The sequence below is a fragment of the Pezoporus wallicus genome, unplaced genomic scaffold (assembly GCF_028554395.1).
Source record: "Pezoporus wallicus isolate ANWC-B61680 ecotype Strahan unplaced genomic scaffold, APGP_CSIRO_Pwel_v1 contig_6665, whole genome shotgun sequence".
In the NCBI taxonomy this organism is placed as follows: Eukaryota; Metazoa; Chordata; class Aves; order Psittaciformes; family Psittacidae; genus Pezoporus; species Pezoporus wallicus.
This window is the reverse complement of record NW_026636967.1, coordinates 100,138-112,632: the sequence shown is the minus strand read 5'-3', so window position 1 is coordinate 112,632 and position 12,495 is coordinate 100,138. Positions and strand designations below refer to the sequence as shown.

Here is a 12,495-nt window from a genome sequence, read left to right as displayed (position 1 = left end):
ACTGAGGCCGTGTCTTTCCTCTCTGTCAAGCATCAGTTTACACCCTACTCCTCTTTTAGAATATCACAGACTCTTCCATCCTGACTTCAACAGCTTTTGCAGGGAATGCCCCCTGAAAAGGTTATTTATTTAGCATATTTTATTCTCTTTACCCCAACCACAGCCAAGAGATCCCAGCACAAGACCAAATGCATAAGGCCAGTCTTCCAAGCCACTCTACCCTACCATACCACAAACATTTGAATGCCGGGCTGCTACATTTCAAAAGCTTGCTTTATTCTGGCGTCACAATCCACCGTGTCTGGCTTTGAGCTATCCAAGCTCCATCCAATCAGTTTTTAAACGAATGCCATAAGTAAATATATGAAATCACATCCACACCAATACACAAGTAATCCAAAATATCTCGAGGCACTTTTCTTGTAAGAAATAAATTGTTACTATATTTTGTGTTCATTAGCAAGTATCCTCTCCATTATGTAAGACAAAGCTGTAAAAGACAAAATACTCCCCTCAAAAAAATGCCAATCCCCCACCCCCCAGAAAAAACATGCAAAGCCACTTCACGATGAAGGACTTCAAAAGAGAACACCAAGCTTTCTCCTCCCCTAAGAAATTAAGGCAGTTACTGTATTTTCTGAAACCACTGAAAGAAACAGAAAAGTTTCCCAGATTGTAATAGAATGAGCTGTAAAGTCTCATGCATGAATCGTAAAACTCTAATTTTACGGCAGGAGTACTCTCAAAGAGCAGACTTATGCCTGCAGCTTAATCCAACAGTTGTTGCCAAGAAACATTTCTAGTCAGAAACACAGTCAGGCACAGTTATGATTTATATACCCTTAAGATTAGTTAACTATAATCCTCATGGTTATCCTAAAATAAAGCAAACAGAAAGGAGAGATCTCCATTTTATAAAACACTAAAACTGCACTCAGTTTTAAACAGGCCACCATTACACTGAAGGGGGTGACATAAAATTATGTACCCTTCAGGTTCCCCACAGTTTATCAGTATTATTGTCCTGAAAAAAGACCCATGGTTTATATGCCCCTCAGGTAAGCTGCTCCAGAAAGGAAGGAAAAAAAATAGTAGCATAATTAAACCCGACTGCAACATACAATAGCTCTTATACCACATGAGCTGTTAAGCATACAGCAGTATGCACTTACATTTTAATATTTTCCTAGGAACTAGAACACCAAATTTACATTTGTGCCATGGTTTCATGGTTCTGCAATTTATTTACTGAAGTGGATTCTGTTTTAGTTGAAAATTAATATTGTGGCTGCTGACCTACACTATAAATATACCAGCAGTAATCCACAAACAAGTCAGTTTAAGTTCCAAGGCAGCCTGCCTTAAAACCGAAGGATACACAAATGAAAAGGCATTCACTCCTGCACTTACAACAGTTTTGGATAATGGGAGTAGTGCACTGTGTAATGCAGGAAAAATACCATTAGGAGCAACCTAAAATACTTAATATCTTCAGTATATCTAATAACCTAAAGGTTTTTTTTTTAATTACATTTAAAGAAAAAATAGATATAGCAACCACTTTGTGCCAATCAAATCTCTAAGCAAAATGAAACCACCCAGCACAACCAAGCTAATCTTGGGAACTGCATCCCTTCAGTTAGGCTTGTCTTCCAACTAGTGTTTTATTTATGTGCCCAGCTTTTGTAATAAAATAAGGAAGGTGGGAAGCACGCGTTTTCTTCTCATGTCAGCCCTGCTATGCACAGCTTTTCAAAATAAAAATGCACAATACTTTTCTTCTTAAAAACATTACAGACATTTCTACAGGTAACAAACAACTCCCCCACACGCAGAGATAAAATTGTCATAGTTCCCAAAGACAGATTTAGGAATATTTCAAGAAATGACACAAACAAATCTACACAAGCATCTTCCCTCTTTTTTCACAGCCATGATTTAGTACTGAAGAGAATGAATCTAGTAAATAATTTTGAAACCAAGGGAAGATGGAGAGAATACAGGACTGGATGCAGTACTGGCTGTGAGAAATAAGGACCATGGTCTTAAAAAAATATATATAAGAAATCTTTTCAGAAAGACTTGCCTGCATTTTTTTAAGGTACTGCAGAATAAGTAGTATGGGAATCAGAAGGTACAGTATATTGGGACTTCAATCATCTCACAAAGCTCTACTTCAAAATTAATCTCTCTGCTTGAGAGATGTGCTTGTGCAGATTTAAAACTAAACATTTAGTCTTAATACAAACAGTAATATATTAGCTATGCAGAAGTAGCCAGTGGAATGATGCAAGGAGTGTGTTAGATTAAGTATTATTTGATATTTGATGACAGAATCATTAATAGCGCATTAAACAAAGCCTGAAGATAACTTATACTGGGAACAAGAGACAGGCAGAATGGACACAAACAGCAAGACTCGTGTGAAAGCTAACACGTATGGGGAAAAATAATTAGAGTAAACTTGGAGTTGACAGAAGAAATCCAAGAGGCAGTAACTGTAATTTAAAATGTCTGGGTGTGTGAGATGTGAAATTAAACATCAATATTTGCTAGACACTAGAAAGAACATCAATTTGCTATAGATCAGATTGGGCTCTACAACAGAGGTAGAAAGCACCAGCCCTTTCTCAGCATTCTGGGTGTTGTACAAGTAGCTACATGGCAGAATTCAGAAACACACAAACACAAACAAGGTACAGAAATTAGGTTTAGAGAGCACAGAAGGTTGTCCAGCTTGGGAGACGGTCTCAAAAGACTGTCACAAGAGAATTAGTTAGCATGCTTATCACTAACAAAAATGTAAAGAGAAGAAAAAAAAATTAGGGTCAAAACACTGGGAAACACAGTAAAGTCAGCACTAGTGACCTGCATAACAGTTCCTTTGGTAGCAAAGGAAGCATCAACTTAGAGCTTAAACAGCTCAACTAAGCAGCTTGGAAGGACATTACAGAAGTGTTGCATATGACGAAATGAACAATATAACACCACATTCCTTCTCCCAGGTCCAGTTTCAAACAGTTTATGTTAAGCCTCAGCCTTATTTTCTCACTACAAAAAAAAACCAGATATTGATTCCTAGCTATAGAAAATATCATGAAAGTTTTAACTACTAGAAATCCTTATACCTTGACACTTCAGAAGGAATTTGCTACATTATCAAGACATCACACTACAATCCCTTCCAAAATGTCTTGTGACCATCTTTTGCAGCCATGGCTGCAATTACAGGTAGCATACAGAGCAAACAGACACCATTTGGGGCACTTAGCTCATCTTTCCTCACTGCACCAGCCCTAGAAGAGAAAAAACAGTTTCCTCCTCTCAGCAACAACAGAGCCAAAGTGTCACTAGTGGATTAATGAATTTGACTCCTCTTAAATCTGCATATGTGGTATTGGGAGAAAATAGAGAAGGGGAATAAAATGGAAGAAATAAATAAAAAGAACTAATTTGTGAAGCTATTGCCAAGCTGCATTTAGACTGGTGTTATCTAAAGTTAAAACACAACAAAATCCAAACAAACCCCAAATTCGACAGCCCCCCTACCTGTTTAGGCACAGAGGTCTCATGGACTGATTGAGCAATGGCACTTCACTGCATCAACACATCTTTTTAGAAGCTTTGGCACGTAAAAAAAAACATGCTGCCATGTGTGCCTGGCACCCAAACATCGGCTGCTGAAAACTAACCATAAACCCACCAAACTGGCCCGCAATAACTTACCAGTTCTCCAACCACTACCGACTAGACACTCATTGTTTTACAAATCAGGATAAATATTTTCAATGAAGCATAAATTGTGGTCATAAGACAGATCACAACCATCTGGAGATGGCTGGGGGTGGATCATTAGAAGGGAGGATAAAAGGTCGTATTCCTGCTGTTGGAACACTTTTAGTTGATTATACAAGACATTATACAGAAACTACATATATATAAAAAATACATAGTCACAGCATCCAACAGTCACTTGAGGAGTAAACCATCTTTATTACTTCTCTTCCCTCAAGTTCTGCCTGCAATTTTGTTTGGACACATTTATCTTAAACCACTACAAAGTCACTAGGCAAGAACACTGGGAACAGTCTCCTACTGGTGAAGCAGGTTCATTTCAGAAAGAGGTGGAGAAATTCCCTAGAATAATTTGTGAGGTCATTAAAGAGGTCACTATTTTTACAAATAAAAAGAGCTAACAATGTATGGAAGCCTTTATAAGGCTGAAAGATTTATAGGACAGACCAGACAAGCTTTATATCATATGATAAAAACAGTAAGATCACAGACCAAATCCAAGAATCAGGTTGCATACATCACGTGCTAATTTACAGTCACCAGCTATAGAATAAGGTGCTTCCAACTCATTTCTCTTTATAAAGAATTATGAGAAAAGATAAGGTACCTCAGACTTCTCTGTCTCAGATATCTGATGGATTATACAAGCTAAGGCATAAGTGGGTTTTGCTTTGTTTTTTGTTTCCCCCCCCCCCCCTTGTAAATCTTGCAGCATTCATTTCACAATCGTATCTTTTTCCTTCCTTTATTGTAATATTACAAAATAAACACACACTTTTCCTATTCATCCTCTGGCCATATCTTGCCATTACTTGGTCTCTCACTGCACTGACCTCAACAGTAGATCTAAAATAAAGGCATCTTAAACAGAAGACTGTGTGAATCCAGAAATGTCTGCAGTCAGAATGCTCCATTAATCAGCTGAACAAAGGCAGTTAAAAGATCAGCGATGCAGATACGTACATCTACTGCAAATGCATCAAAATGAGGCAACAGGAGACTTTATGGAAATGAACTCAAAGTCAATGACAGTGCTGGTATCTGTACTAGAATCTTAACATCCACAAAATTCAATTTCATTATATCACGCAGGTTGTAGATGGTATTTTTTTTTTTCAGAATAAAGAACTAATGCTGCCCAAAAGCTTGATTTTATTTTCTTCTCCCTCTGTAAGAAGAACGGAAGCCACACAACAGCACATCTATCTAAATAAATGAAAGCCATTTAGAAGCAATTTTATTCTGTAATAGAAACATACTGAAAAAAAATGTTAGTTACTAATGAAATTTACACTAAGAGACAGCCTCAGTTGTCTCTGGTGGTTCTATTAATAGGATTGTGCTATAGAAGAATTTTGCTATGAATATGAACAATGAATTATTTGTTAGCATTAAAAGAAACCCTTCAATTTCCTATCACAAAAAAAAAAAAAAAAAAATCAGCCTTTGCAGGTTCAAAGAGCATTTATATGAGTTCAAATACTTTCCACTTTCAGCCTCAGACATGCATTTCTTTGAATCATTCCTACCTGCTTCCTTTACTAAATCTAGTGAAGTGAGACACAATGAAGGAATCAATAGTCATGTTTATGGTGAAGCTCCTACTAAGCTTCAGTATTCTCTGATAAAATGAGTACTGTGCACTGAAGAGATACCGAAAAAGCTTTGCTACCACAGTTCTGCAACACAGCCAAATCTCATCTCAGTAACATGTGATTTTTCTCCCAAGGTATGGTTGCAATGGAGTGACTTACTTGGACTTGAAACTACAACCCAAAACATTGAAATTTATCAACAAGGGGCTAGTTTTGCTGCATGCTTTCTGCAATGGCACTACAGCATTGAGAAAACAGCAAGACATAATATTGTTAAAACTGAGTATCTGATTTAATCAATCCTCATACAGTCCAGCTATATAGATCTTCATTACACATACATCACAGTCTATTCATATGCACACCAAGAAACACACTAAAAAAAACAATGCTGCTTGGCAGCCAAGTCATAATATTGATATGCCAGGATCTGATTGCTTCTTTTTCATTAATGTATGTGCCTTGAATTACATGGATTGATACGGTTGTGTCCTGCGTTCAACAGTAGCAGTCATTTTTCTCCTTCTTGGTAGCTGGTGCAGTGCAGTGTTTTGACTTTCGGCCTGGGAACAGAGCTGATAACAAGGATGTTTTGGTTTGGCCAAGGACTTTGTGAGCCTCATGCTATGCCAGGGAGGAGGGGAAGCCGGGAGGAAGCAGAGACAGGACACCTGACCCAAACTGACCAAAGAGGTATTCCATACCACAGAACATCATGCCCAGGATGTAACTGGGAGTTACCCGGAAGGGCTGGGTGACTGCAGGGTTGGAGGAGGTATCGGTGGTGCTTGGTTGGGCTGGGGGGGGCAAGTTATCGGTCAGCTGGCGGTGAGGTGTTGTATTCTCTTCCCTTGTTATTTCCTTTATCATTATTATCATTGGTGGTAGCAGTAGTGATGTGTGTTATACCTTAGTTACTAAACTGTTCTTATCTCAACCCGTGGGAGTTGCATTCTTTTCGATTCTCCTCTCCGTCCCTCCGGGAGTAGGGGGAGGACAAGAAGGGGGGAAGTGAGCGAACGAGTTACCTGACTGGGTTTAAACCATGACAGGTTGTCCATGCTTTTTGCTAGATTTTAAGCAATCTGAACTCTACTATTTGTAAGTAAAAACAGTTTAGTAACTGCGCCTGCTTAGTCTTTTTCTCCCTTTAAACATGCCTAGTTTCATAACTGTTTTGTTAGTACTATATCCATTATTTTGGAAGGATGGAACAAAAGAGATGAACTGACAGAGGAAGGTGTAATGAAACTAAATCTAATTCTCACCGGCAACTAAAATGGAGTCAAACGGGCTGGAAACACCCCAGATCAAGTGCCCAAAGTCACTATTTCTTCACTGAAGACAGATATCCTCCCTGAGAGCCAGCTAGTGTGACCTGCTCTCCTCCTTTCTAATTTATAGTGTATAGATCTACAGCAGCTGCTTAGCTATTGGGGGTGGGGAGGTTGGGGGTGGAATTTGTGTTTTTTTTTTTTAAACCATCCGAATTTTTCTTGCAGTATATTGCCTTGCAGATTCATATTGGCAAGCATCTAATCTGTACTGACACAGAACTATTTTTTGCATGCACTTTCTGGCATTTTAAAACTGTTTCTGTAACTGAAAGAATCATAACACGAAGTTTTTGTTGAGAACTAAGTTTCCATCTCTACTCAGTGAGGTACCTCACGTGTCTTTGATCTCAGGAGAGGAGTAAATGCCAACCTAAGTTAACAAAATATCCTAAAAAATAATAAAAATCAAGAAATAAGTTACATGGCACACGGGCAAGGGAGGCTGATGCAAGGTAGAATGAACAGCTCCCTGAATTTTGTAACAGTTCAATTTCATGCTTTTTAATTAATTTTTAAGTAACTACGGCATTCAAAAAAAGTTTTCAAGTCTCCTCTCAGCACAGCCATTCTTTTTCCAAACAAAAGGACCTGAAAGATTCAAAATACTAAAAGTATGTCCTGAAATTCAGTGCTTTTAAAGTGTGTATACTGAGCATGTTCAGACAATAGCTGTGTCACTACAAAAAATATTATTAATGCTGGAATTTAAAGATAATTTCTGTTATCCAACTTTCAAGTTGGTTTCCTATGATCAGTCTATCTACTCATAAAAAAAGTGTGAGCTGTTTTTTTGGGGGGGTTGTTTGCTTTGTTTCTTTTTTAATCTAGTAATCAAACCAAATAATTAGAAGTAATATGAGACAGGGAGAATACTTCTTCTCATCCCCAAAATGAAGAAATTCACTTCTGTGAAGCAGGTAACTGAACTCAGCCCTAACTGAAAACTTATGTCCTGTCTGAGATTAATAAGGACATTTAAGAATAATAATACTGATACTTGTTATTATAACATTAAAGTTTTATTCAAGTTTGGCAATTTTGTGTAGAAGAAATATGAACACAAACAAGCTTACTTGCATGTTTGTCTGCCAATACAATCAGTGTACTTGATATGTCTCTTCTTCTGTAGAAGCATACCACCTTTGCTTCCACATTTCCATTGGCAGTCTGAAACAGGAAAAGAGAAAAATTGAGCACAAATGAAGGACTGAACTGTATGTGCACCAAATGACAAACATCACACATAATGTGGAATTTTGTACAAGACCTACACAGCTCTTGTACCTTCTACCTTCTAGTACTCTCCAGCTGCACACACCTAATTTAACAACACAGAGACCCTGGTGTAATCCATTCCAGGATAGGGAAACAAAGTTTGGCCTTTTCCTAATTGTTTCTGTGGGATCACCATTTTCAGCAGTTACAGATGTTTCAAGGGGCAAGATATACCACTTACCTGCAGTTACAACATATTTACATGCCACTTTGGTACTTTTCAGGTAATGCCTACATTAAGTAGAACTCAAAAGCATTTTTAAAATCCTAATAAAAAAGCTGTGAAACATAACAACAGAATTCACATTCAGGCTGTTCTCCAAACTCTGTTGGACAGTAGGAAAGCAAAAGAACTCAGCCATTATTCTTTCACAAAATGTTTTCTTTCCCTGACAGCACTGGTGAGCTAAACAATGACCAACACAAAAAAAAACATTCAAAAAGGAGAACCAAGGAAGCTGCACCAGGAAATAAACTGTAAACCATTGGCAACATACAAAACAGTCTGAATTTTTCAAAGGTTTGGGATTTTTTTCTTAAAACTCTTTAAATGTGATCATCAATCACTCGTAAGATGGCACCTGCCAAATTGTGAAAGTGCATTTTTACAAACTTAGGGGAAAATGCACCTACTGGTGTGTAACAGCCAATCTACTGCCTCTAAAACAAATCGGCAAATAATTACAACATAACTTCAAGGAGTTATATCCTACTACTGAAGAGGCCTTTGAAACCATGACGACAGTGCTCAGCTTCAGAAACCAGAAGCTTGTGGCTAAGATGTGAACGGAGGAAATGTTTCATCTTTTATACTATTGGTTTTCCCAGCACAAAGAAAGGAGAGGGGGAAAAAATCCCAAACAAACAACAAACCCCAACAAACAAACAAAAAAAAACCCCAACACCCCAACAATCGACACACATATTTGTCCTTGCAGCCTAAATGTTTTTGGTACAGAGCCTGAGGAACTTCTACCCTTTTCTGTTAAATAATTAGGAAGGTTTGAATTTTGAGGAACTAAAGCAGAAAGGCAAGAGCTTTCTTGCTAAAACACAGATAGCTACATTGTAGAACTCTGTATTTCATTTAATTGCCTGAACTTCATTTACACTCAGTGAAAAAAAAAAAAAAGGCAACTCAAGATACGCAATTCACTTCAACCTGAAAGACTTACTTCAAAGCATGAATCAGGGAAACTACAGCTCAAGCGAGAGCTGCACCCAGATGAGAGACCCAGGCTGAAAGTTATTTTTTTTCAAAGGGGGTAAGAATGAAGACGGAAAGAGCAGCGGAAAACAACTCTTTCCTAGAAAGTGGTCAGCCCCCTGTAACTGGTGGAATACAGCTATCGATACCCTCAAGGCTATGTATCCACTGGGAACATTTTAAGAACTTGATCTTGCTTCATTAATGGAGGAGAGACAGAAGTATTTCTGTGAAAGACCTCCAATAAAAAGGAGGGGCTACAAGAATATTCTAGCCTTCACATTCTTTGTCATTATATTGATGCATTTTCTCTTCCAAATAGCTGGTTTAGAAAGACCTGGTTTTCCTTCACTGGTGGCTGAAGAAAAAGATCTAATTTTAGTCAGTTAATTTAAATCCAAAACAGGGATGTCATATTCCTTTGGGGGCGCGGAGAGACTGCAGTTGACACACTGGTACTAAACCTCAGAAAGCAGCATGTTTAGCATACCACTAAAAACTTCAGAACACTCTCTCCCACCCCTTATATAGGTAAGATTTCAGCATCGAGGACTTCAGCTGGCTTCCCACACACAAGCTACCATGCTTCCCTTTTAGATACAATAAAAAGGAAATCTGGCAGATGAAATGATACACTGGCCCAAAGACAACCAGCAAAGACAAAGTCTGAGGAAGCAGATAATAGCTCCCAACTTTCCTGTTGAACAAGGCTCCCCAAGAAAGATCAAATTACAAAACTCTCCATCCTCTAGGCAAACTATTATCTTCATATCACATGATCCTGGCACAGGATTGAAGAACTGTAGAAATTTCCTGCCCTACAGGTGGGCATAACCACCTTGAGAATGACCTACTGCTGACATGCAGTCCTTTCATACCAAAGGAGAACAATCCAGCAGGTCTCAAAGCATTCCAGAAAATCATTAGAACAAAAGTATTTTTAAGCTCCTAATTACCAGAGAACTGCTAAAGAATTGGTTTGATTTTAATCAAATCAAACAGATCATAAATTCAATTAACTTCAAAGACTTGATGGAAAAACTTGTTTACCTTATTGAGCTCTTCTATTCTTCGTATCAAATATGGGTTACTTGAAGAATTCTCAAAGTAGACATAATCTGACAGAAAGAAAAAAAAAGCTCTTTAAAATATGAACTGCTAAAAAAATTGAATCAAAACCTCCTATGCATACCTGTTAAGAGACATCACAGCAAATTCATTTCTTGGCACAACCAGTATTTCAAATGTTCCTACCAAATCCAGGATTTTAAGAAAGGAAATATAACCCCCACGCCAGTATAAGGAACATTTATTAGTGCAATCTGAAGGCAATAAACTCACTTTCAGGGGAAAAAAATAAATACTCTAGCATCAGCCTTGAAAGCAAATCATATGATCTTCATTCTCTCTCTGATCAGATTGTTTCCACTTTGATCACACCGTTGTCTTTACTTGCTTCCTCCTCTTATCAAAATCCAACCACTTCTCACCAGCAATACACGTGGTCTTTCCCTTTCCACTCCAACACATATTACACATTTTACACATATTGTCCATTTACTTAGAGTACAAACAGTTTTATTCTTTCTTTCTCCTTTATCTTTCTCTCTACTTCCTGGTCATTTACACTTACCTCAGAAGCCAAACCCTAAGCCTTAAGAGAGGCAAAAAAAGAGGGCTGAATTCACCTCCCTGCTGCAGCCACACATCCTCGGGTGCTGACCTTGCATACAGATCTAACAACGATTCCTTCAAGACTATTTACTAAATTCAAGACTATTTCCCTTCAGATTTCCCAGCCCATTATTATTTGGAGTCAGAACACAGTGGAAAGACCCACAGCCCCTGGGCATGACTCAGATAATCTTCTGCAATGAAGACATTAGCATGATGCTCCAACAATGAATGGGTTTCTAGCAGTGCTCGCCTTTTGTAAACAGAGGCAACTACTAACACTGTTAGCATAAATCTCCTCAAAATGTTTGTTAAAAGGGCAGTCAGTATCAGAGATATTCTTACCAACTCCCCAGCTCAGAGGAAGGAGGAGGAGGACATCCCTGCTCCTGAAGAGCTGCACCATGAGTTAACCATTCCCCTCTTATCCTCAGGGTGTCCAAGGAGGTACAGAGTATTCACCCTTCACATCCTGCAGAAGCCCTTCAAATTCCTCAGGTCAAGCTGCTCAAGCTCCTGACATCGATCTGAGATTACTGCTTTAGCTCCTGTTATCTACAGGTGTCTCTGGAGTTAACATGCCAAGCTACCCGCTATGAGACACAAGAGCACAACAGGGACCGCTGGCCCGGTGACATAGAAGGAACTGCAGCTTGCACGACCTGCCGACAACTCAAGTGTCTTCATGTTCCCTCAGCAGGGATGGCGTGCCTTGGGAGACAGGTCACCAGTTGAGAATCCCAGGGGATACAATCCCAAGAGCGATAAAAAAGCTTCAAAGCTCTTGTCTTCCCAAAACCTATGTCACGTGCCACGAGTTGCAAGGATACCTTGCAATGAAGTCTCAACATGGCCTTGAAGTTGTGAGTGACAAGGCTGTGTGATGCCAATCCTCAAACAGTGCACACCTGGAGTCATCTAACCATGCATACTGTAACCAGGGCTAATAAGGCATAGAAGCACTCGCTTATTTTTATATATGTATAATTTTGGGGCATTCAGTTGTTCACACTTCTCAGACTGATCATCAGCCATCTTCATGCACACTAACATGCATGTGAGTGACTCCACAACTTCCATTCCAACTCCCAGAGTTGGGTCTTTCTAAATGTCACTTCCCTGCAGGCTTTAGACTGGAAAATGGTCTCATCTAAGGAATTCAGATTGGACATCTGGTTTGTAGAAAACAAAGTTACCGGAAATGGTTAAATAACCCAAGTAACCAGATCCTAAATTTCCACTCCCAAGCACCAAATGGAAAACAACAGGCTCAACATTACTATGACCAACTCTACCAGAAGTCCCAAACCCAAACAGATATTGTGCAACATCGGCAACAACAACTGCTGGCTGAAACAACGGGCATTAAGCAATTTACAGATCAGCAGAGTAAAGGGATATCTTTTTAGCTCACAACAGAACCATCCATGACACAACAAAGGAACTGCAGTGGAGGACATGGAAGCTTTGAGGTACTTCCATGCTCACTGGCCACTTCTCAAGGCTCCACCACCTGAAGAAAGGATGAGTTCTTTCCCTCCAGCCCTCTCATTACTCCCAAGACAACCTGCTAACCCTCACCTCAGGTAGTTTGGATGAGGCTGATGCAAAA

The 12,495-nt window shown here is 39.0% G+C and overlaps 1 protein-coding gene across 5 annotated transcripts in view; it reads right to left on the bottom strand.

Annotated features, from left to right (window-relative positions):
* Window positions 1-12,495, bottom strand: part of MTA1 (metastasis associated 1) — an 81,648-nt gene that overhangs the window by 55,538 nt on the left and 13,615 nt on the right. The window contains exons 1-3 of one of the 5 annotated variants that reach the window (XM_057402400.1): window positions 10,551-10,701; window positions 10,260-10,327; window positions 7,801-7,894 (exon numbers count right to left, since the gene is read on the bottom strand). In XM_057402400.1, the coding sequence (XP_057258383.1) occupies window positions 7,801-7,894; window positions 10,260-10,327; window positions 10,551-10,581 (193 nt within the window). In that variant the 5' untranslated portion in view covers window positions 10,582-10,701. Of the gene's footprint in view, window positions 1-7,800; window positions 7,895-10,259; window positions 10,328-10,550; window positions 10,702-12,495 lie in introns of those variants that run through there. The other 4 variants (XM_057402399.1, XM_057402398.1, XM_057402396.1 and 1 more) reach the window with 4 other exon arrangements.